Raw genomic sequence first — 22,667 nt, forward strand, 5'->3', positions numbered from 1 at the left:
TGTGTGTACATACTTTTTATTCCATTGTTTCTCTGACATTTTTTCCTGTTTATCTTTCTTGTAATTGTACTTCAATATGTAATTTTCTCAAATTTCTATCTGGAAGCTCTTTCACTGAAATAGAGTCTGAATCAATTATATCTTGAGTTAGCTGCTGTTGTAGAAACATACACCTGAAACACGGAATGAAGGAAGGAACAAAGCCTTCCTCCTTCTCTATTATTGCTGTCTCACATAAATTCTATAGTCTGAAATCAGCAGCTGTACCATCATGCTCTTGTCCTTTGGATTATTTTCGTAATTGCTTAAACAATTAAAAAAGCCTAATGACCTTGAATGCACAGTTTGGGGGTAACAGTTATGTTCTGAGTTATTTGTTCTCTCTCTCCTAAAACTCTGTCATTCTGTAGTAAGTTTCGGCAGTGTTCTCATTAACTCCAATTTTCTCTGGAAGTGGTTTTGTTACTGGAGCATGTAATAGTTACCAGAGCACACTTTCTTTTTTTTTCTTTCTTTTGTTTCTTTTTTAAACAATGTTTCTTCAGTGAGTAAACAATTTACAGGACATACTCTCTGGGGATCAACTCGAAAAAATTTATGCTATCCAGATATGGGATTAAATTATTGCCATTTAAAACACCAAGTTGGGAAAGCCCAGTCGACCCAGTCAAAGACTCTCTGTGTATCAAATTATGCTCAGGCAAATTTCTCTTTTTCTAAAAATGCTGTATGAACGCAGTTTAGCACACAGTCTACATTGTTGTCTTGTATTTCAGAATAGAGCAAAGAAGTTGTATCAAGAGTTAAATAACCTTTAATCTGTAGTCAATATTTTACCACACTCTTCAGACTGTTCTTAGACATGAAATAATGGGGCCAGCAACATCTTTTGTAATTTCCTTCTTCATAATTTCCAGGGCACTAACATTCTACACAGTATCTGTGCTAAAAAAATAGAGAAGGGGATTCATTCCTATTGAAAAGGTAGAAGAAACAGTAGTTGCACAGTAACGCAGACCTCAGTTTATGCCTGCTGAATTGCAGTTCACAGTATCATTTTTCTTTAAATTAGATAAAGACAAGTTAATAACACTTCATCTCCTTGGAGAGATGTTTGCATTATTTCATATATGAATTAAGAGAGAAAGCCAGGAAACTGATTCAGTATATTTACATGTTTCATCATACTGGCTTTTTGTCCTAATATTTTAGTTCCTTTGCTAAGAAAAAAGGCCAAAATTAATGCATTCTTCCTACAGATGCAGGCTGCTATTTGAAGGAGTAAGTTGCTTGCCTTCTCACCCAAATATTTACTCGGTCTTTTTCTTCCTTTAGGCCCTAGTCCTATTGAAGTCAATACTAAAAAATCTGCCTGATTTGAAAAATAATTTGCTCAAGATTAATTTTCTTTATTTCCTGTCTTACAGTTTTGCATTTTTTATGGGCTCTGGTTTTGGCTGACATCATGCTATAAAGGCGTCAAATAAAAGGCCCATTGCGTTGTGATTCTGCACAAGGCTGAAGAGGATAAATCTCTGCTCTAGGCTCTCTGTGTGAGAATGAATAGAACTATAGGCTCTATTCTTTCCCTCACATGTGCTGATAAACTTCATTTACCTCGTAGGGACGCTGGGCAGCCAGGCTCACAGAAGGTAGAGCCGATGCGCCCAAGGATTGCTAACTCACTGCTGTCACCTCTTGTCCGGTCCCTCCTTTCTTTGCACACCCATTCCTTTGGACAGCTTTGTGATATACGGTAACATGAGTAGGCAAAGCTTGCTGCGCTGATACTGTGAAATTCTCTTAATTTATAACATAACTGTTTCCTACAAAAACAGACCTCTGCAGAAACAAAAGCAAAAAGAGGATTATGTTTTCTTGGTGCTTACAGCCACCAGGTCACTTTTATAATTAGCCTGGTAAATTGATTAGAATATATAACCTAAGCATCAAATGAAGCTGTTGAACTCATTAAAGAGCTTTCATTTTAATTGCAAAAAGTACAAAAAAAACCCCAAATATAAACAAATAAACATGAGATGAACTCACAAGATAAATGTTTCCAAACTGGACCAAATAATGATAATTATTCTGCATAGTCTTGTCTCATACTGAGATAAAAATCAGTTTTAAAATCTGTAAAAGCAGTCGAGCCATGATTTCTGGGTGAAGGGAAAAAAAAAAAGCCTTTCTTGACTGAAAACAGCTTGTGGCTAATGAGATATGAGCCTATCAGTTCTACTGGAAAGCAGTATTGGTTCTCCACAAAGCATCTCAAAACCAACCCTTGATAGAATATACTTAACTATAGCTCCATCTAGGCAAAATAGCTGAAATAATTTTGCTAACAAAGCTTCCAAAAATGACCGGGATACGGCAAGGTGACAGTGATTTCTGGATGCCACATTCTTTTTGCAGCAGCTTCATTGCCTATTGTAATTTATCTTTGTACAACCTTGCAGTATTTTCCAATGAAACTTCTTGGTTCCTCTTCAGATACAAGGGAATTGTAATGTGGGCCATTAGTACATTATTTTTTTTCATTCTCTCTTTATTAGTATACTGCAGACAGACAGTAAAATTGTTTGACTTGCCTCAAGGTCTGATTGTGGAACAGAATGCAATTGTATATACTGTAGTGGACACAGATGTGTCTGACTGATCAGACCTGCTGGTGGAGGGTAGAAGTGTCATTGCCAACCATTTCTTGTGAGGAAAGAAAAGCTGGCTGGGGAGCCCTGTCTGTAGAATAGTGAGCATCTGAGTCACATTAATTATCTCGATCATACCTGACAATCACCTTAGTTAACAGTGAAGCAGGAAGTAAATTGCACTGAACTTATCTCAAAATCTGTGTTCACAAGTGTACTTATTATTTACATGTTCTGCATTTTCTAGGTGCTTATAACAATAAAATGCCCCTTTAATGCTTACTAAGTAGCATTTGAAGGGGGGATTTCTCTCTGGTCCAAATTAAAATTCATGTAAAAGTTATAACTTTCACACCCTTCCCCTGCCGCATCTTACCTTTTTACCCCTCCAGCTTACACTCTACTTTGACCGTCTGTTTCTTCAGCTAAGCAGGGATAATTCCCATATTCCTGACACTGATTGGCCTCTTTTTTTTTTTTTATTATTATTCTTTTTTTTTTTTTAATCTGCATCCTCTAAAAGCTGACAGGCAGCAAAAGCCTGGAGTGCATGGGGGTACATACTTTCAAGAGAGCCCTGGCTTTTGCAAGCCCTGTGTCTCATCATCATCATGTAATCACAAATGATAGTTTTTCTCCTGGTGCATCTCCTAAAGCAAGTCTCAGTATCTGCCCTTAGTACAAGTACCAAATTTGGGCATCTTTTCCATACCTGCCACCTGAAATAGGAATTACTAATGCCTAGTGTATAGTGTACTACTAAGATTTCTGGAGTGGAGTTGTAGCATCCTGGCTGCTCATGTTCAAGGAAGAGAAGGGCTGTTAAGTTGTTCCAGGATTGGAGGGACCATCTGGTGAGAGGTAAATAAAACATCTTGGTTTGTTCAGCTAGCACAGTGCAGACTAAAAGGTGATGTATCTGGGAAGTGCTTAATGCACTCCTCATCAGTGCAGGAAGTGCTTAGAGGTTTTTGACTGGATGTTGAAATTTAACGTATAATTAATTATTATTAAGTCATATGCTATGTTCTTTATTCCCTTCTGCTCATGCATACTGGTCATTTTTAGGAGTTTTGCTGGACTAAAGAACTTTTGGTTTTCAACAAGATAAATTAAGTACAATGCAAGAATTTTTGTATTTGTGACATTGGTGAGTCCAATTCAGAAATTAAAGAGATTTAAGTAGACTTGGATTCATTACTGAAATCTGGAAGTCATCTTAAAATTCTTGGAAACCTACTGTCTTTTTTTATTTTACTTGATGGTGTACCAAATTTGTGCGTGTAATATAAAAAAAATAAATCCATAAATAAAGACATTTATGTTTTTAAAATTAACGTGATTATGAGACTAGATGACCTTTAAAGGTCCCTTCCAACCCAAACTCTTCTATGATTACAAGGACTTGTACCCAAAGAAGGAAACTATGTTTAGATGAGGAGAATAGAAATGATCTCAAATCATTTGTAGAATGAGCATATAAGTGTTTTTTAACAGTATATATGCGCAAACCAGAATATACATGAGATTTGAACAATGTATGCAAGAAAGTAACATAAGTTTTCATCCATAAACTCAAATGGAAGCATTATAAAGTTTATTTTATCAGTGTTTCAAGCCCCTGTTCTCCATAAGTACACTTCTCTGACTTATATCAGCAGCAGTATGGGCTGATATCAGATGAGAGGAAGTGGAAACACATATATAAAAAATGAAAAATAATATTTTTTTAAATCCTTTTTGAGCCAAATCTTTTTACAAATTGAATAAACAACATTATTTCTTTTGTGTAGATCGGTTATCAAAGCATAGATTAAATAGATTTCCTGAGGTCATGTGAGAAGTCAATGGTAGATTTAGGAATACTTTTCAAATACTTCCAAAATCTCAGGTTTTGAAATCTGATATTTCAGTTTCATGGGCTTGTCTCACTGATGTCTCTCTGACGTCACCACCATTAGAGGAAATATGAACATTAGTTTGTATTTAAATTTTCTGCCTTAATAGAAACTTTTATTATGCTCTGTTTTAAAACAAAACTTCATTAGGAATGAGTTTATTTTCAATATGTTTTTAAATATATAAATGAATGTTTGACCAATTTAATATTTTCATGACCTCCTCAGTTACAGTTATATCTAGAAAAAAGGTAACTGGAATGTTTAAAATCTTTTGATTGCTCTAAGGCTTTTGTGTTGAAGTGTGACATCTTGAGTAATAACCAAAACTTACTCAAAAGAAACCTTACAAGCATTAAGCAGATTAGAACTGTTTGAAAAAATAGGATGAAAGTGTAAAGATACGTAGGAACTCACCAATGAACAGTCATGTGTCTGTGCGTTTGTCTGGATAGGGAAAAGCTGTTGATGCTGTACTATTTAGACGGTTTTCAGAGCTGGTTTTTAGAAACACCCTGGGTAACACAATTGCTGCCAGCACAGTGTTTACGGATGCTACAAAGACTGTGGATGTATGAAATGATGAGCACAGGTCACTGTGCTCAGGGAAACGTGTTTCGGTGCAGTGAAACATAGGGATGTACATCTAAGAGCTACAGGAGGAGAACGGGGATGGGGGGTTGTCTTTGGAGTGGTGTCTGAGAAAAAACGCCAGCGTCATGGTGCATCATCAGTCAAACTTGGGTCCCCGTCTGACCCTGTGGCCAAGGGGACTCATTTAGGTGTGCAAACAAGAACATGAAGTGCTGGTAGAGAAGTGGCATCACCTTTGTATTTTTTCCTTCTGTTATTGCTACAGTGGGGTTTCCAGGTCTGGGCTCCACACTTCAGAAAAAAGATGACAAATTGAAGAGGGCACAGAGAAAAGACAGAGACTAATTAAAGGATTAGAAAAATATGATTTCTACAGAAAGATTTAGGAGCCCAATTTATTTAGATTATCAAAGAGAACGTTAATGGGTGATATGATCACAGTCTCTAAGTACCTACAAAAGCAAGAGAAATTTGATAATAGAGGGCTCTTCAGAGCAGGGGAAAAACATATAACAAGAGCCAATGGATGCTAGGTGCTGCAGTGAGACAAATTCAGACTAGGAATAAAATCCTGTTTTCCTCTTTAAACAATGATGACCGTTGCTCCCTGAAGTAAGTTGCCAAAGGTGTCGCTAATTTTTCTATTACTAAACTTCTTAAGTCAAGGAAGCATGCTTTTGTTAGAAGACGTCTTGTTCAATCTCTGCTCCCAGAGTTAAGGAAGAAATTAAGAAATGGGAGTTTAATAACTATATTAAGAACCGTTCATACTACAGAACCACAATGCTAGCACCCGTTTGTTGAAATGATGTTGAAAACTCTGCTTCTTTTAACATGCTGCCCTCAATCTGGCAGGGTCTTTAGGCTTGCCATCTTATTGAAGGCTCATCACCAAGCATTCTTGATTTAATGGGGCTATTCACGTGGATCAGAACCAGCGTACTCAATGCTGGGAGTATGAATGCTTTTTTGCAGCGGTGGTAGGTTATCCCAGGTGTAAGGGTGCTTTCCAAAGCAGGTACCTCAGGGAATGATGTTGTGATTCCAGTCTGTGGCCTCCAGCTGTGGGTCGCTGTGCTGCAGCAGGAGCCTGCTGCCCCCACAGCTCAACCGTGGCACCTTGGACTGGCTGAGAACACCTTGTCTGTGTCATCGATGGCCTGGGTTCTTCATCCCACTGAGCACTTGCATGGTCTGGCAGATTTGCTGGCATGCTTCCTGGGCATGTGCTACTCACCAGAAATGGTGGGTACCCACAGAAATGAGGCCTCTCCCACAAACTACCGTCAGTTCCCCCAGGACCAGATCTAATCCTCAGCAACATAAGAAAACTTCTCTGTCACTTACAATGCTGTGTTAAATGGCGTGATGTTGATGCTTTCCATAATGTTCATCTATCTGGTTTAAGCTTTTCCAACCTTCTCCAGTCCTTCCAGCCCCAAAGTTCCTACTTCAATTACGCAGGTTAGATACTGATACAAACAGTAAAGTAAATGTTTCCTTGTTTTAGTTTTACCATGACTTACTAATAATTTTGGTCTCATTAAGAGGTGTGCAGTATCCGTTCTTTTGGGTTTGCTTTGTCTATTTTCCTCTGTTCCACACAAGCTTCCTTCTTTCCACTTGGACTAGTTTGCAGATGAAATGTCTCATTTTCACTGTACCTCTTTCTCCACACCAAACTTCTTATGAAGCTATGTGCATCTTCTCCGGATCCACGCAGCTTCTGTATTGGTAAGGAATAGGATGAACTTTTATACGCTAGATCAATTTTCATTTCCAAAACATGAGCACTCAGTAGAGTGGCCAGAGAAAAGAAAGTTCTTCTGACCTCTTTTAGATCATGACATCTACAGTTTCCATTTAAATGGCAGATCAGAAAAACTTACCTACTAACCACTGTTCTGGTCAAACAAGTCTGTGACTTGATAATCATTAGCAAATGATAGACTACGTTAAAACTGATACCTTCATAATAAGAACGATAATAACAGAAAAAGAATATAGGGTAATTCCGGGGAGACCTCCCACATCATGTTAATAATCATTACAGCAGTTTTTTTATTAAAACTATCTTCCATTCTTTAATGTAAATGACAGATTTCACTAGGCTCGTCTCTGAGGCTAGGTTTTGTTTAATGCTACTTTTGTGAAAAAAATATTTTAGCCCTCATAGCCTCTTATCCACAACTCATACTTTAGAAGGTTATTTCTTTGGTAAGATGCCTGTAATTTAGTGGAAGTAATAACAGGCTGTGTGCATTTTTCTGGATTTTTAAAATTCTTATTTAAGCGATAAGCAATTTATTCAATATCTTGAGGTTCCTTGACACATTGGAATTGAAAGAGGAGAAATGGAAGGAAATGACAAATCTTTTCTGTTTTCTTTTTTTTTTTTTACATCCTTGTTTATGATTTTTCACTCATCAAGTATTTCTCAACGTGTGGTTTTCAAGAAGCAGGGTTTGATTAATGAAGTGTCAGATACAGAGGATGTCATGAGAATTTTGGCATTTGTTGTTTGCAGCATTTAAATTAGCCATGGTGTTTTCAATATTCCATATTTTTTATTTACTATAACTGTTATCCTGTTAATAGTAAATACCCTCTTATAGTAAATACCAGAACATAGTAAATTTTGATCTTTAGACATCTACAGAAGGTTGATATTTATACACACATTATACCAGTTATTCAGATTTGGCATTTTGATGGAAATCCTTTTATTTTATTTTTTTTTAAACCAAGACAGGGAAGTGGTTTTGTTTAAATAAAAGATTTATTGTAATTTCATTTATTGAGATGACCTTTCCTTAGCACTGCTGATGATTTATTAATTTTTTCAGGCTATAAACACTTAGTAGAATAATTTTTTGTAGAGTATTTGTTTACAGTGTTAGACTACCTAAACGCTAGTGGTTTCAGTGCCATAGATGCTTATGTGCTAGGCCTAAGGCCATCAAAATTATTTTACATAAGGAAACGGCCAGCTATCAAAACCTGGCTAGAATTACAGTTTTTGCAATGTCAGCAGGTCAAATAGGAGTTCAGTTATTAGTCCCTTATTTAGTAATTCCTTACTCTGGTCATCTGAAAACCTGTATAATAGATAACGTACTTCTGTATTATTATGCCTTCCCTACAGAAGGCATGCCTCAGTTTAACTTAGCTGAGAACAACTAAAATAAGATGTTTCTGTGAAGGTTTTATGGTGGATTTGTGATTCTGTATTGGTATAATTAGTGGATATCGTGTATATAATTGCCTTGATGTACATATGACACGTCCATATGTACATATGAGCTTGTTCGCTCCTTTAGGACTGTAGAGAGATTTTTCACTTCTGGAACGTCCCACTTGAGTGTCAGTCTTGGTATTATATTTATGGTAGCAGTTCTACCTACCCTTGAGTGTTTCTTGTATTAATAGAACCTGTATAAAAGGATGGGAAGAAAAAGCATATATTTCATTTAGACTGTTGAATTGTCTTTCTTTTGCATTGCATCCTTGAATAATTTAGTATATGTCCCAGATAATGACGTCTTGGTTATTATTAGAGAACTTTTCTTTCCTCAGCCATGTTAAAAATGACTTCCATGTTTTTAATGTGCTCCTTGTTCTGATAGTCTTTGTCAGAAGGTGTCGTGCTGTTTACAAGGCCTGTGCTATTCTCACAATACATAAACACTTTAGTCTAACTGTGCCATTGAAAGTGCTTGTGATTCAAGAACCTGGGTGATACTGCTCCTGTATTGTGTAGAGATATTTGGAAATCGTCCCAGTGACTTTTCAGCAAGCGCTTAATGTGATTCATAATGCTCTGGGATAGAATCACAGACGTGAAAGAGACCTACTACATCATCGCTTCCATTTTCATATGAGATCAGGTTATATTCCCTCAACAGGGGGTGCGTCAAGTGTTAGATTCACACTACATTTGCTCTCCAACAACTTTCCAAACCTGGCAGGAAAAACATCGTCCTGAGAGTTCTTTAAAAAGCATAAAAAGAATCAGGGAGTCAAGGTTGCCCTGTCCCTCCATTTTAAAAATCCTATGCAGATTTTTATGTTACACTTTCAGTGATGTTTTCAACAGCCATTTAACTATATTACATGTACTGAGACATCTGTGTAGGTATATAGCACCTGAGCCCTATGTAAAGCATATCCTGGGATGTATGGGTATGTCTGAGGAGATAAAATTGCAGAGTATTTGTTTGGAACTAATTACTATGACTTACAGGAGGAAAAGAAAAGGGGGGTGGGGGTAGTGTGGAAATCTCTATTTCGTAATTAATCTATCTGTTTCTTAGATGCAGATAATATATTGAGAATATAATTTTTTTCAATTTATTATGCTACCTTTCTTCGGTCAGACTAGATCACACCGAATTTAGACTCTGTCATCTGTGGGAAGTTGCTGCAATAAATTCAGTTCTACAACTTAAACCCTTTTTTTTGTTCTCTCTTTCTCTCTTCCCTTCTCTTCTCCATCCCTCCCCTCCCCTCCCTCCTCAGGCAGCCAAGGGCAGTTTCCACTTACACAGAACGTTACGGTTGTTGAAGGGGGAACAGCAAATTTGACCTGCAGGGTCGATCAAAATGATAACACCTCCCTCCAGTGGTCAAATCCAGCTCAACAGACATTGTACTTCGATGACAAGAAAGGTAAATTGTTTCCTGAACTCGTGGTTCTGCAGCATTTTTTTCTAAGAAAGAAATATTTAAAACAATTTCCCTTTAATATTTTACTGTGAAAATATTTGCTAGGAGTATATGTTTTCAGCTATAATTATTGTATACACTTTTTTTGGAGAGGAGTTCACTGAAGTAGTCTTTCATATAAAATAGTATGTTATTATTAAAGGCAAAGAATAATATTTGAAATTCGTATTGCAACCTAATTTGGAAAACATCGTTGCAAAATATCTTGGAAGAGTGTTTGTGGGTGGTGAGAGATTAGCAAGGGAAGAAGTAGCCCATAAACCTTGTGACTGACTGTTATTAGTGTGTTTGTGTGTATACATATATGTATTTTATATTTTCTTTTTATATATATATGTATATAATCCCACTATTTGATTCAAGTTTGGTTGTTAGTGCAATACGCATTTCCTGTGGTAGGTGTTCGTAATAGCTAATAAAAATGCTTGGGTTTAGTGCCCTGATTTTTCCAATTATTTCATGCACAGATTTTTTAATTTTTGTTGAATTAGAGCAGAAAAAAGACAGGAAAATATCCATTCCTACAAAAAGAAGGGAATTATAGCTGCAGTAGGATATATTTCTAAGACATTTATCTTAATCTGAAGTGAAAAAGCATTACATTTTACATAACGGAATGTTAACATAAAGATTACATTAGATTCTGTAAAGAAATTAAAACTAAAGTTATGAGGAAAAAATGCATCACTTGGATTCAAAAATGCAGAAGCTTTGGTGTTGATTTCGGTGGCACAGAAGTTCAACAGTATTTTATACTTGGTTCTACTGCTTGAATTTATGCTGAAAGGTGCTACATACTCCAGAAGATATTTTAACAAGTGCAGTTATTCCTCTGCTTGAAATTAAAGAAGTGCTGTCCAAATGCTTTGCTGAATGATTACAAGGCTTTAAAACACCTTGCAGGACTGAAAACGCTTTGTGAATCTGTGCACTTCAATAAAAGTAGAGTCTAAAACCTGTCATTTTATACCTGCAGAAGCTGCAATCAAAATATGTTTTTTTGCTATTAATATAATAGCTGAATAGAATCTCTTTATGGTGTTGAAGTGGTTCCTTTCTCTTTTATCTAATTTCCTGTAGCGTGTAATCATTTGATTTGCAATTTCTTTGAAATCATAAGTACCTTTTGAATGCAGGATTGAAGATGAGAGGTTTATAAGGTGCAAACTTCTGAGCTGTAAGCCTAGCCTTGTAACCTTTACTCATGTGGACCCCTTTATTTTAGTTGTAATCGTTAGTGATTTGGGATGGATAAATAATGTCTGCAACACTAAAAGCAAAGAGAACGTGTCTGTTGATAAAGCACATCAATGCTCACAAAATCTATATCTTTTATAAAATAAGTGACATTTTAAAGGATGCTGAGAAGGATGTGGGAGGACTGCAAATAGATTAATTTGAACTTTGTAGCCATTTTGGTGTGAATTGAATTTTCTGTGTACTTTAGCTAAATCTGTACTTTTACAACGAATAATTGAAGTTTGTATTACTTTTTAATATAATGAATTGAAGCAACAGAATTTGAATGGCATGCAGCATAGTAAGTACGTAGAAGCAATTTATATTCCCCACAGGAAATGTGAGGAGCTGAAGTGTGTAAATTTAAAGGACTGCACTCTTTATTGAACTTTTAGCTTGTCCCAAGACTTCGAGGAATACTTGGTAATTCATTTTATGGAGGGATTAATGTGCACCTATTAGAAAGGAAAATGTCTAATGTGATCAAGAAGAACTTTAGTTCGTTCAATCTGAGATATTTAGCCTTTCTGGCTAAACCAAGCCGGCAACCAAGCACCACACAGCTGCTCACTCACTCTCCCCCGGTGGGACTGGGAACAGAATTGGAAGGGTAAAAGTGAGAAAACTCATGGGTTGAGATAAAGGCAGTTTAATAAGTAAAGGAAAAGCTGCACACACAAGCAAAGCAGAACAAGGAATTCATTCACTACTGCCCATCAGCAGGATGGTGTTCAGCCATCTGCAGAAGAGCAGGGCTCCATAATGCGTAATGGTTACTTGGGAAGACAAACGCCATCGCTCCAGGTGTCCCCACCTTCCTCCTTCTTCACCCAGCTTTATATGCTGAGCGTGATGTCACGTGGTATGGAATAGCCCTTTGGTCAGTTGGGGTCAGCTGTCCCGGCTGTGTCCCCTTCCAGCTTCTTGTGTCCCCCGTGGTGTCCCTCCCATGTCCCTCCCCCTTCTTGTGCCACTCGCTGGTGGGGTGGTGTGAGAAGCAGTAAAGACCTAGACTCTGTTCAGCGCTGCTCAGAAATAACAAAAGCATCCCTGTATAATCAACAGTGTTTTCAGCAAAATCCAAAACGTAGCCCCATACGAGCTACTGTGAAGAAAATTAACTCTATCCCAGACAAAACTAGCATAAAAACATTCTGGCATTTCTGAAAACGAAGTTACAGCTTTCATTGGCAATTTTTTCTGTGTGTATACATATGTGTTCTAATAAGTAAGAAAGAAATTTCCTTTATGTGCATTTGATGCTTGCATTCTTGAGCCAAAATGGAGAGAGATATTTATGGCTCTGATATCTTGATGGTTTTCTCAGTAAATGATGGAAAGCACAACTGTAAAGGCTTCCTCTTTTTTTTTTTTTTTTTCCCCTTTCACACTTCTCCCAGCCAGGCATACAATTTGGCTGTAAAAAGCAGCTTTCTACTAAATCCAGTCATTACATTTAATTTATTGAGAGCAGTGCCTCAGCCAGAGTCTTTTCAAACCTGTGTCTTAATGGTAGCCAAAACCAACCTTCAGATCTTACCTCTCCCTGCAGCACCATGAAAATTTCTGTTTAATAGCTATGTTTCTCAAACCCTGAAAATTCATGACAGCTGCTGAGTAGGTACACAACGGTGTAGGGTTAAGTTCTGTGTAGGAAACAGAACCTTAGAAGAGGTAGCCAGTAGCCTTTACATCCATCAGAGCTGCGTAACTGTGGGTATTGCCACATTCAGAACTAAATCAAATTTGCATGCCTCTAACTTTAATTCCCTTCAGTAAGTTATTTTCTGTATCTGTACTCATAAGAATGACACACATAGGAATGACAGTATATTTCTTTCATGTCTGGAAGCATTAAAAAAATTCAGGAAACCTTTATATTGATTGGTCTGTATTTTAATAATGATAAGAGAGTCAGGTAGTAAAATGAAGGAAGTCAGGTAAGTATCAAAAGAGGGTCCTAACTGCAGCAGAAGATGAGGGAGATGACACCTGTCAGCATATGGCAGAACAGGTGCCAAAACCAGAGCAAATTGTCCATGCAGTAAAAAATTCTCTGCTGCTAAATTGTTCTTGGTGGGACCCCTTTCGTGTTCGTGCTTCTTTCTGAAGCAAGTTGGTTCCCCTGTCTTGCAAAAACATTTTCTGACCAAAGTAGAACTTGCCATGGGTCGGGAAAAAAGAGCCGTTTGGTCAGATGGAGGCAATATCTGCTTCCCAGTCCGGTGCCTTTCAACAAGGGGTTTGTTATTAGTCTCCATTTTATTCAAAATGGATGACGTATACTATGAAGCCCATGTTCAGGACGTTTTGCTTTCTTCTGAACTGTGATGCAATCATTGACATTGAAGTTAGGAGTCATATTCTTCCTTTCTTTGCTTTGGATATTCTAAATAAGTGTGGAAATGCAGTGAGCCAAATACACTAATACAAAACCACATTGTTAAAATTATTCTTCTGGTTCTCACGTACTGCCATGGCCCCATGTTTTGAAGTACAGATTATGCTCAGTTAAGAGGATTTTATGGCTGGTAAAGAACACTTCCTCCCTCACCCTCCCAGCAATTTAATATGTATTTAATATTTATGAAGGAGACAAGGACTATTTTTAACTTGAAACATTTTTGGTATCTAGCCTATACAGCCTTATGATGATATAGATAGAAAATGAATACGTTTTTTTTTTCAGAAACGGCAATCCTATACATTTTGTGGATATGAAAGCACAGTTCAGAGGTTATTTCCGGGTCCTCATGACTTGAAGAAGTTGTTTTGGTTTCTGTTGTAAATTTAGGCCTAAAGTGTGTTTGACTCATTGTGGTTATGGGAACTGGGGGAGAAAAGAATTCCTATTTTCCTACAGGAAAATAAGTTATATATTTATTTTACTAGCTCAGCAAGGTAAATCAGTTATTTCCCTCCAACTCTTTTTTTGACATCCTAAAATATATTAAAGCTGCAACTAACTTTGCCTTTATTATTACTTTAACACACAGTAGCTAAAATACGTGAAAATACAAATGTTTGATCTTGTGGATTTGGTCTCATTGATGACCTGTCTCCTTCAGAATGTTGTCTCTTTGTTGTCCTTTCTGGTACTTCTTTTTTTCTGGTTCCTCTACCTTGTAGCTTCAAGGACATTGTGTATCAATTTGATTTTTAACTCTTCCTTTTTCATTTGAAGCGTAAAATCTTTACCTGACAGTAAAAAATAGATAGTCTAGTTGCATAAATGGATAAATGGTCTTAAATTTTAATAGGCTTAACAACCTTACCAAGACCCCCTTCAGTTTCCCATCTCCCAGACAGTATTTTAAAGATTGTATCTTCCTGGAACATATGAATTCACAGCTCACCCTGAGCAAGTTCAGATTCTTCGGAAACAAATGCAAATTGCATGCTGCACATGAAATGAGTTTTTCCCTACACAATTTTCAATTAAAATGAATAATTGCCATAGAAACCTCTGTATCAGTTTATGCACCCAAGTACCTATAATTATATAGCTGCCTTTAGAAGCAGCACATTGTGCAACAATGTAGAACTGGCAGATAAGATTTTAAATTAACATAGGTTATTTTATTTTATCTTCACTGGTGGTACTTCTTAAGGATTTCAAGTGGGCAATAAACACAGAGAGACATAAATATGAACGTAGATGTATAACAAAAAAGGTGTACCATGGAAACACAGAGATGGTTGGTAAAGAGAAGATTGAAAAGAACCTTCATTCACCTTGCTGTAGCAGCTGTCTTCTCATATTTGCTTTCAGTAGGGAGTATAGATACATATGGAGTAGGATATTGAGTTATAAAGGAGATGCGTACAACTAAACAATGGCTGTTGATGTTAAAGGTGTTCAATCTCATCAATATAAAAAGTGCAATTAGATTATAAAAAGGAAGAGAAATGCTATCTGATGTATACATACTTAACAATTTGACTCAGTCGGGCAAGTGAAAGTGTAAAATACCTGCTCTTCACCTTAACAGGAAGTTTGCAGGTCTGTTGATAGCAAAGCAAGTGCTGTGTTGACACTGATCATGATAAGTTTGCCACAAACGGATACACCAGATTTTGCGAGACATATGCCTGATGCTAATCATAGATAGGTACATGTCCCTTGTGCTTTCATCAAGTTAGTAACACTTTCATGTCTTACTGAAAAATTAGAAAGCATATTCCAACCTCAGGATTATTCATCCCTCAGCAGCAGAATATGTTTCTTTAGATGACCTTTGATTTTTTACATGTAAGAGTACTTGGCATTTATGTAACTCCCTATCATCTTGAAAGCTTTCGAAGATACTGGTGCACTAGGCAAAGGTTATGAGAGGGCACTGTACTTGCAAAGCTCCCGAGAGCTTCCCTGATAGACATGATGCCTCAGGTGAGCTTGTGGAAACATGTTTGGGTATAGTAGCTGCCCGTAAGGTTCTGCATTTGCTCCCTCTTGGCGGGTGGCACTATAACGTTAGAACTTGTGGGTAACTTGTGGGTAGGACATGTCTGTAATCAAAACGCCGTGCCTTTTGGCATTCCTAACTGCGCTATCAACTCCATGAAGACAACTCCTAAACTTTTAATTTCTCGTCATAAAGATATTTAGAGGGAGACTTTGCAATTCACAGTGCAGAAGGTATGGGATTTTAAATACACTGTCATGTATGTCAGTTTAGGAGGAGTTACTAGTGCACAGAACTTCAATTCTTACTGTAACAGTGTCAAAACTAAATGATGATAGAATTGCCATACAAAAGACTAGCACTTTCAGGCAGGAGAATCCTGTCTCTCTGGTGTTGTAGATATACAGTTCCTTCCTAGTTAGCTGTATTTACCCTTTGACTTGTTTTGTGAAAGCCAGACTCCAGTTATATTTATATATTTAAGTATATATATATATATAATTTAAGTATAAAGCCAGCTTACACCACTCTGTGGTGATTCAGCCTCAGATTCTAATCTACATAAACAAGCAGAGGCACTTGCGAGTTAAAAAAATAATTTGAGAATATTTCTGATTGGGTGGAAATGGTGACCTTCCTTTCTGTAGGGTATTCAGTGATTCTAGTAAGCAGTTGAATTTAATTTGCAGGTATACATGTAGACGGGCAATCCTCAGACAGAAGGAATAGGTTTGTATACAACGGAAGTCAGAGAAGCAAAGAAAATAATGTTTTATTTTGCAATAGAAAGGAGAATAGGAAATACATGCTTTAGATTAGTTATCCAGACAGAGAGGCAGACAGACTGTATTGTTGGAAGGACTGAGAGCATTAGCATTTAGGTAATGTGAAATCAAGTAACAGTGATGAATGGACATATGTCTCCACCTTCACACACTCTGTTTCTTATTATATAAGTGAGTGGAGATGGTATCAGACAGTAGATGATGACCAAGTTTAACTCCATCCTCGGGTACACGTATAAATTAGAGATTCACTGTTACTTAGAGTTTATTAGACCCTTTCAATGAAATAATACCTTGTAGTAAACCTATGACATGGCATGCAAAACAATGGGAAAAATGCAAGAAAACTATATAGACAAATATTCAAGTATGACTTTACATCTGGAGAAGTTCGAGGGAAGGTATAAAGAGGGACAGGATTTTCTTTCTTTTTTTTTTTTTTTTCCCCTGAGCTGAACAGCAATAGCTTGTAAATGTCTTATAACATTTGAGAGGTTTCTAGCATTTAAAGAAAAAATTGTAGGAGATAGAAATCTGGTTTTCACAGAGAGCTTTCCATTAAGATCTTTTAGAATAGTTCTTCCAAGATCTGTAGTTAAGTTTAATCTTTTGTGTCAGTCAGAACTGTTGATTTCACAATTCTGCTGCACGACTATCAGTAACTGTCTGGCCAGCTCTTCTCTACCCTTGAGGCCCATGGCATGGCATATAGGGATAGATAACCTGGGTTAAGTCTTATAGCCACAATGTTGTTTCTTACTAATGGGTTCTTACGCTCACTCTCTCCCCTGCGATGGGGTTGGGAAGAGAACTGGAAGGGCAAAACCAAGAAAAAACTCACAGATTGAGGTTAAGACAGTTTAATAAGTGAAGGAAAAAGAAAGAAAAAATAAAAATGATGCAAAGGAAATTACTCACCACCTCCCACCAGCAGACCGATGCCCAACCAGTCCCCGAGCAATCCACACCTTAGGAAAACAACTCCTAAGTTTTATTGCTTGAGCACAGCACCATATGGTATGTAATATCCCTTTGGTCACTTGGGGTCAGCTGTCCCAAATGTGTCCCCTCCCAACCTCTTGCCCACCCCCAGCCTACTCGCTAGGGGTGCAGAGTGAGAAACAGAGAAGGCCTTGACACTGTGCAAGCACTGGTCAACAGTAGCCAATGCGCTGGTCTTTTATCAACAGTATTTTGGTCATGAATCCAAACCAGAGCACCATATGGGCTACTAGGAAGAAAATTAATTCTATCCCAACGCAAACCAGTACACCTTACCTCTGAGCCATGGGTAGGAAATGAGCTTAAATGATTTTGGATAGTACTCAGAGGAAAAAAAAGAAGTTGTCTTAGAGCTTTTGAGATCAAGTGGCTCACTTGATCCTTAAAAACCAAGATTTCAAAAACAGGTTGCTACTTTTGAAAGCTGGAGTGCTTGTGTTCATGCATCTTAAAAAAGTAACGTGATAGAAGAGGGCAGGAGTCTGTTAAAATATCTTGACAGTTATTGTCTGTATGAATATGAAAATCACATTTTAAAAATGTATTACAATGCATTAGAATATTATTTCATTGCAATAAATTAGTAGAACTACACCCACTTACAGCATTTATTTTTTCATTTCTTAGCAGTATTAAGGGAGTAAATGAGCATATTGTAGAGATGGTTAGAAAGTGTAGGCGTTTGCATTATATTGTGCTGAAGTGTGGGTACGTGCAGAAATTAAGTTTGCCAGCACTCAAGCTAAATGGAGAATGAAGCTGATACATTGGAATATGATGAAGTGAAAGAGTACTTGTGATGACACTGCTAAGTTTACTCTGTTACGAAGTTTCATGATAATCAGGCTGGTGGCTATTTTTGTTTTAAATGGCAAAGAATCTTCTAAGGAGTGCAAAATCTTGGCGGAGGGGGTGGAAGGGTTGAAGCGAGGTTCAAAAAAATAGGTGGAAAGAGAAATTTTTTATACCTGACCTCTCTGCACTAGTTGTTTGCGTGGATGAGCAAAACTTCCTGGGGTTTCAGAAGAAAATAGACCTATTACATTGAATTCTGAACTCGTTGTTTTCTTTCGGACAACTCTTAGAGCAAATTATAGTGAGGAACAATTTTAGTGCAGAGAAGGGCAAGTGGGAGAATACGCTCACAATGATAGGCGGTAGATCCAGGAGCAGTAGAGCCCAACATTGTACATCATAAGGAACATGAAGCTAGGCAGAAAAACACATTTTGTTTTTAATCAGGAACACAGTGAACATTGTTCCTTGGGGAAAGTGAAGGTTATCTTTTTGAAGAAACTAGGTGACAGGCAAGAGCGCTTATTGTTATATCACAACATACTCAGTACAGTAGAGTCATAGGGATAAGAGAATTACCAGACAGTCCAGAACCTGAATGTTTTGTCATACAAGTGATTGTTAGATCCAAGAAAACTCTGCAAAGAATAGCTGATATTTGCAGAGCTGGTAAAAATTATGCTTCTAAAGGGAAAAGAGCAGCAGTAGAAAAAGTTGAAGTGCAAATATTTAGAAATGGCACATCACATTATAAAGAAATAGACAATGCTGTAGCATAAAAGCATAAAAATATTTATAATTAAAAAGGAAAGACAATCAACATTCAGATATTCCTAGGACAGAAATATGTGATATATTGCATACAGAAATAAGAAAAAATCCAAAACGCAAGTACAGTCATGATGTTGCGTCTGGATGACACAACTCTTACAAGAACAAACCAGAAATCCCTGAAAACATGACAATATCTGCACGGCACAGTGCAGCCCTGTGAAGAGACATCTGGGCTAGCACTTGAGCTAGCTAAGATGGTGCTGGCAGATCTGTCCACCTTCCACAAGGTTTCTCCAAGCAAATAAGGTCAGCTAAAAAGAAGAACCTTTTTGGCGTGGCTTATAAACATGAATGTAGCTTAACACATTTAAAATCTAAGGTTCTGCAGCACATTGGGTAGTGGTACCGGAAACAATCAACCAAAAGCTGACTTTGAAAGAGAAACTGAAATTGAATACAATATGATCACAGCAGCCCTAGTCTAACAGCAGGCGGTACAGTCACTGCCATTCCAGCTGCTTTTAGAAGGGTTAAAGTGAAGATTAGATATCAGTCAGCAAGTGCTGGAGGAATAAAAACACAGCAGGTCAAGGAGAAATGTAGTCCAGAAGAGTGATTCAACAATGTATTTTTTAGAGAATTACCCAACTGGATGGAAAACAATTCCAAAGGAAATGATTGAAGGACAGTGACTACTCTGTAGGAAAATAGTAAAGGAAAAGAGGCAAAAAGAAAGGCTTTTTGCCTCTTATGTCAGTGTGATACAGAATTCCCAGCCTGCATTAACTAGACCTGAGACAACTGGATTCCAAACCCGCCCCAGAAGCCTGCTTTATAACGTAGTTCTAACTGTGGACTTCAGCCCTCTGCCTTCTGAAATTACAGCTTCTCTGAGGAGAGGGAGGTTTGCCAGATTGTGTGAGTCACATTGCTCAGTCAAATATGGTAGAGAAGTCCCAAAGCTACCTGTGATCTAAGATGGCAAGTCCCTACAATGGTCTATTAGCAGGGTTTAAGTATTTATTGGCTAGGGGAGATAAATTCTCCCTGAGTTAGAGCTAACTGGCATACAGTGAGTGTGAATGTCTCTGCAGCATGCTTTCCTTCGCTTCTATTTTCACGCTTAGCAAGGGTGAAGACAGCTCGGGTCTTTTTTCACTGGTAGCATGGATTTGCTTTTCTTTAACCTAAAAATGGAGAAGATACTATTAAAGGCTCACTTCTGGCCACGCTGTATTCTGCAGGAAGACTTAACGGTGAAAGACTGGTCTTAATGTTTAAGTATTACAGTAAATTAGAATACCATTTTTCTTTTAAATAATCACCCCCCAAAAAATAAGCCCTTGTTGACCAACACCATGTGATGATACAAAGGAATGAAATGACAAATCCTAATTTCATTTAGGATGAAAAGCTGTTTTTTGAAAAAACAAACAAACAAAAACCAAATTATTAAAAATATCTATATCTACTGAAACAAATTTGTAAAAGGTGTGTACTAAATCTAACTGAAATTTTTAATACCTCCTGTATATTACAGTCAGACCTTATAATGTGAATATAAATCCCGCTATATCACCAAAAATAGAATACCTTATTTAAATTTTCATTGACAGTGGGAAACAAATTAAAGACCAGTTTTACCAGATCTAACATCAGATGTTATGAAGCCAATCCAAAAGATAGATGATTAGTTTATAGGAGGATCACAGTATTAAGTCAGGCAAGCTGAGGATTTTAATATATCCAAAGATTTAAATAAAGGCAGTAAATGTACACTTCCGTAGTGCCAGGACCTAAAAATATTACTATTTTCAATTTTTGAGGTGGAAGTGAAGAGTCTACCATTATTAGAAGTGCTCATCTCTCCACTCCCTTTCTGGTAGAAACTTGTTTAAGGAGCTTCCTTTCATGATTGTTTCAGCACAAAAAGTGTAACAAATCATCATGTCCTGGATCTTTAAGGATCTGTGTGCAGAAAAGTAATTGCTGATGAGCTGCTGATATGGGGTGAAAATCCTCAATAACTCAGTGAGAGACTGTGTGATGTTCTGCTGTGAGCCAAAGAAAATAACTTTAAATTGAACAGAAACGAGAACTGAATCAACCGGAATGAGATTACTTTCAGAGGTATGTACTCTGGGTAAAAGGAGCTTGAGGAAACACAAAAACCAAAAGGCAATTGTGTAAATGGAGAAGGAAAAAAAAAAACAACAAACCAGTAGCACACAAAGAGTTCAAGGCATATTAACAGATCTTTGAAAAAATAATTTAAAAACCATGCGTGTAACAGCTAATCTACATTAACTGACTGATAATTATTGTTATCTATATTGTTAATTGTGAAATATTAAGAAGTTTTCAAAATGCTGCTTAAAGAATATAAAATAATTGCAAGACTGGGAAGAAAAAGTAAAGCTTCTGAAATTTAAAATAAAACCAAGATATAAATTAAGTGTATAGACCCTAGCAGAAGTATTTTTTGAAAGAAAAAGACAGATCTGAATTTCCATCATGGAGTCTGAGAAGCAAAAAGGCATATTTTGTATGTGGCGGCCGTATTAAGACTGGGGCTGCATCCCAAATACCTTCCAGTTCGGTGAGATATGGACAAACTGTTGGAGCAACCATTATCTTTTTCCTTCCTTGAACCTCAACTTAGCTTTTGAAGCAAAGGCTCGTTGATCAGTCTGACCAAACATTTTAAATGTAACCTGTCACAGGCTATTATTATTTTATTTCTATCTGTAGCTTTAATATCCAGTAGAGAATAAGTAAGAGAATAATGCCATGCAACTACACTGACAGCTCAAACATATGTTAAATGGAAGTAAAACCAACTTAAATAGAATTTCTTGTTATCTGAAATAACATTCAGAGGGAAAAGTATAATGCCATCTTACTAGATCATTCTTCCCATCCAGATTATCTGGTGGTGATTCAGTTTCCACCAGTGAACAAAAGCTTGGTTTAGAAAATGCACACCACAATGTATAATCTTAGCACATGTGTATTTATTTTACTTCATGCAGGGCATATTTTCCCTTGTGATATTCTTCAGATTTTTTAGGCAGTTTTGCAGCCTAAAAATAAAGCGGGTGTCATCTATATTTTTCCCATCTTGAATGAAATTATTATGTGTCTCAGTGCAAATCCCATCATTTCTATTTTAATGCCATGGTTGTGCTGCTTACTAACACAGAGAAAAAAAACAAACCTGTCTGAATTGAACCATATTGAATGAATATGCCAAACTCGATCAGGCTTGCATGAAAACTGTATTTAATATGGGTAAGTATTACATAGAACTAGTACTTATAATACTTGTAAATGATACAAATAAGTGCAGACAAGACTCAAATTCTGCCTTATTCAAAGGAAGAAAAAATTCCAATGACTTGCAAGGCAATTCATAGCATGTGAGTTTGGGGATAGAGCAGCACCCTTAAATCCTTTTAACCTCAGTTACTGATAGAATAAGTGTATCAGCCACTAAATCAGTAGAAAATGAACAGTTGCAATGTTTGTACTAGAATCAAACAGTTTCGGTTTTGCTTGCGATTGAGTGGTGAGCAAAATTAAAAATCGGTATTATATTAAAAATATATATGAATAATTCAGTCTCTTAATTGTCAAAGGTTGCTAAGGAGAATTGCAGAACAGTCACATTCCATTTCTTTCAACAGCACAATAGAAAGTTTTTGTACACAATTAATGCAATGATTATCTGCAAATGAAGGATAGGGTCTGAGAAGTAAAGAATTGCCTCTGTTGAGTTGAACCATGGGGAATTTCTGG

General features: G+C 37.0%; 1 protein-coding gene across 6 annotated transcripts in view; it reads left to right on the forward strand.

The window, feature by feature from the left end:
* CADM2 (cell adhesion molecule 2) overlaps positions 1 to 22,667 on the forward strand; it is a 669,070-nt gene that overhangs the window by 474,160 nt on the left and 172,243 nt on the right. For 5 of the 6 annotated variants that reach the window (XM_054204847.1, XM_054204857.1, XM_054204898.1 and 2 more), the window contains one exon: positions 9,662 to 9,811. In XM_054204847.1, coding sequence (XP_054060822.1) covers positions 9,662 to 9,811 — 150 coding nt within the window. The remainder of the gene's footprint in view (positions 1 to 9,661; positions 9,812 to 22,667) is intronic. The other variant, XM_054204867.1, reaches the window with a different exon arrangement.

This window comes from Rissa tridactyla, chromosome 1, assembly GCF_028500815.1.
Source record: "Rissa tridactyla isolate bRisTri1 chromosome 1, bRisTri1.patW.cur.20221130, whole genome shotgun sequence".
In the NCBI taxonomy this organism is placed as follows: Eukaryota; Metazoa; Chordata; class Aves; order Charadriiformes; family Laridae; genus Rissa; species Rissa tridactyla.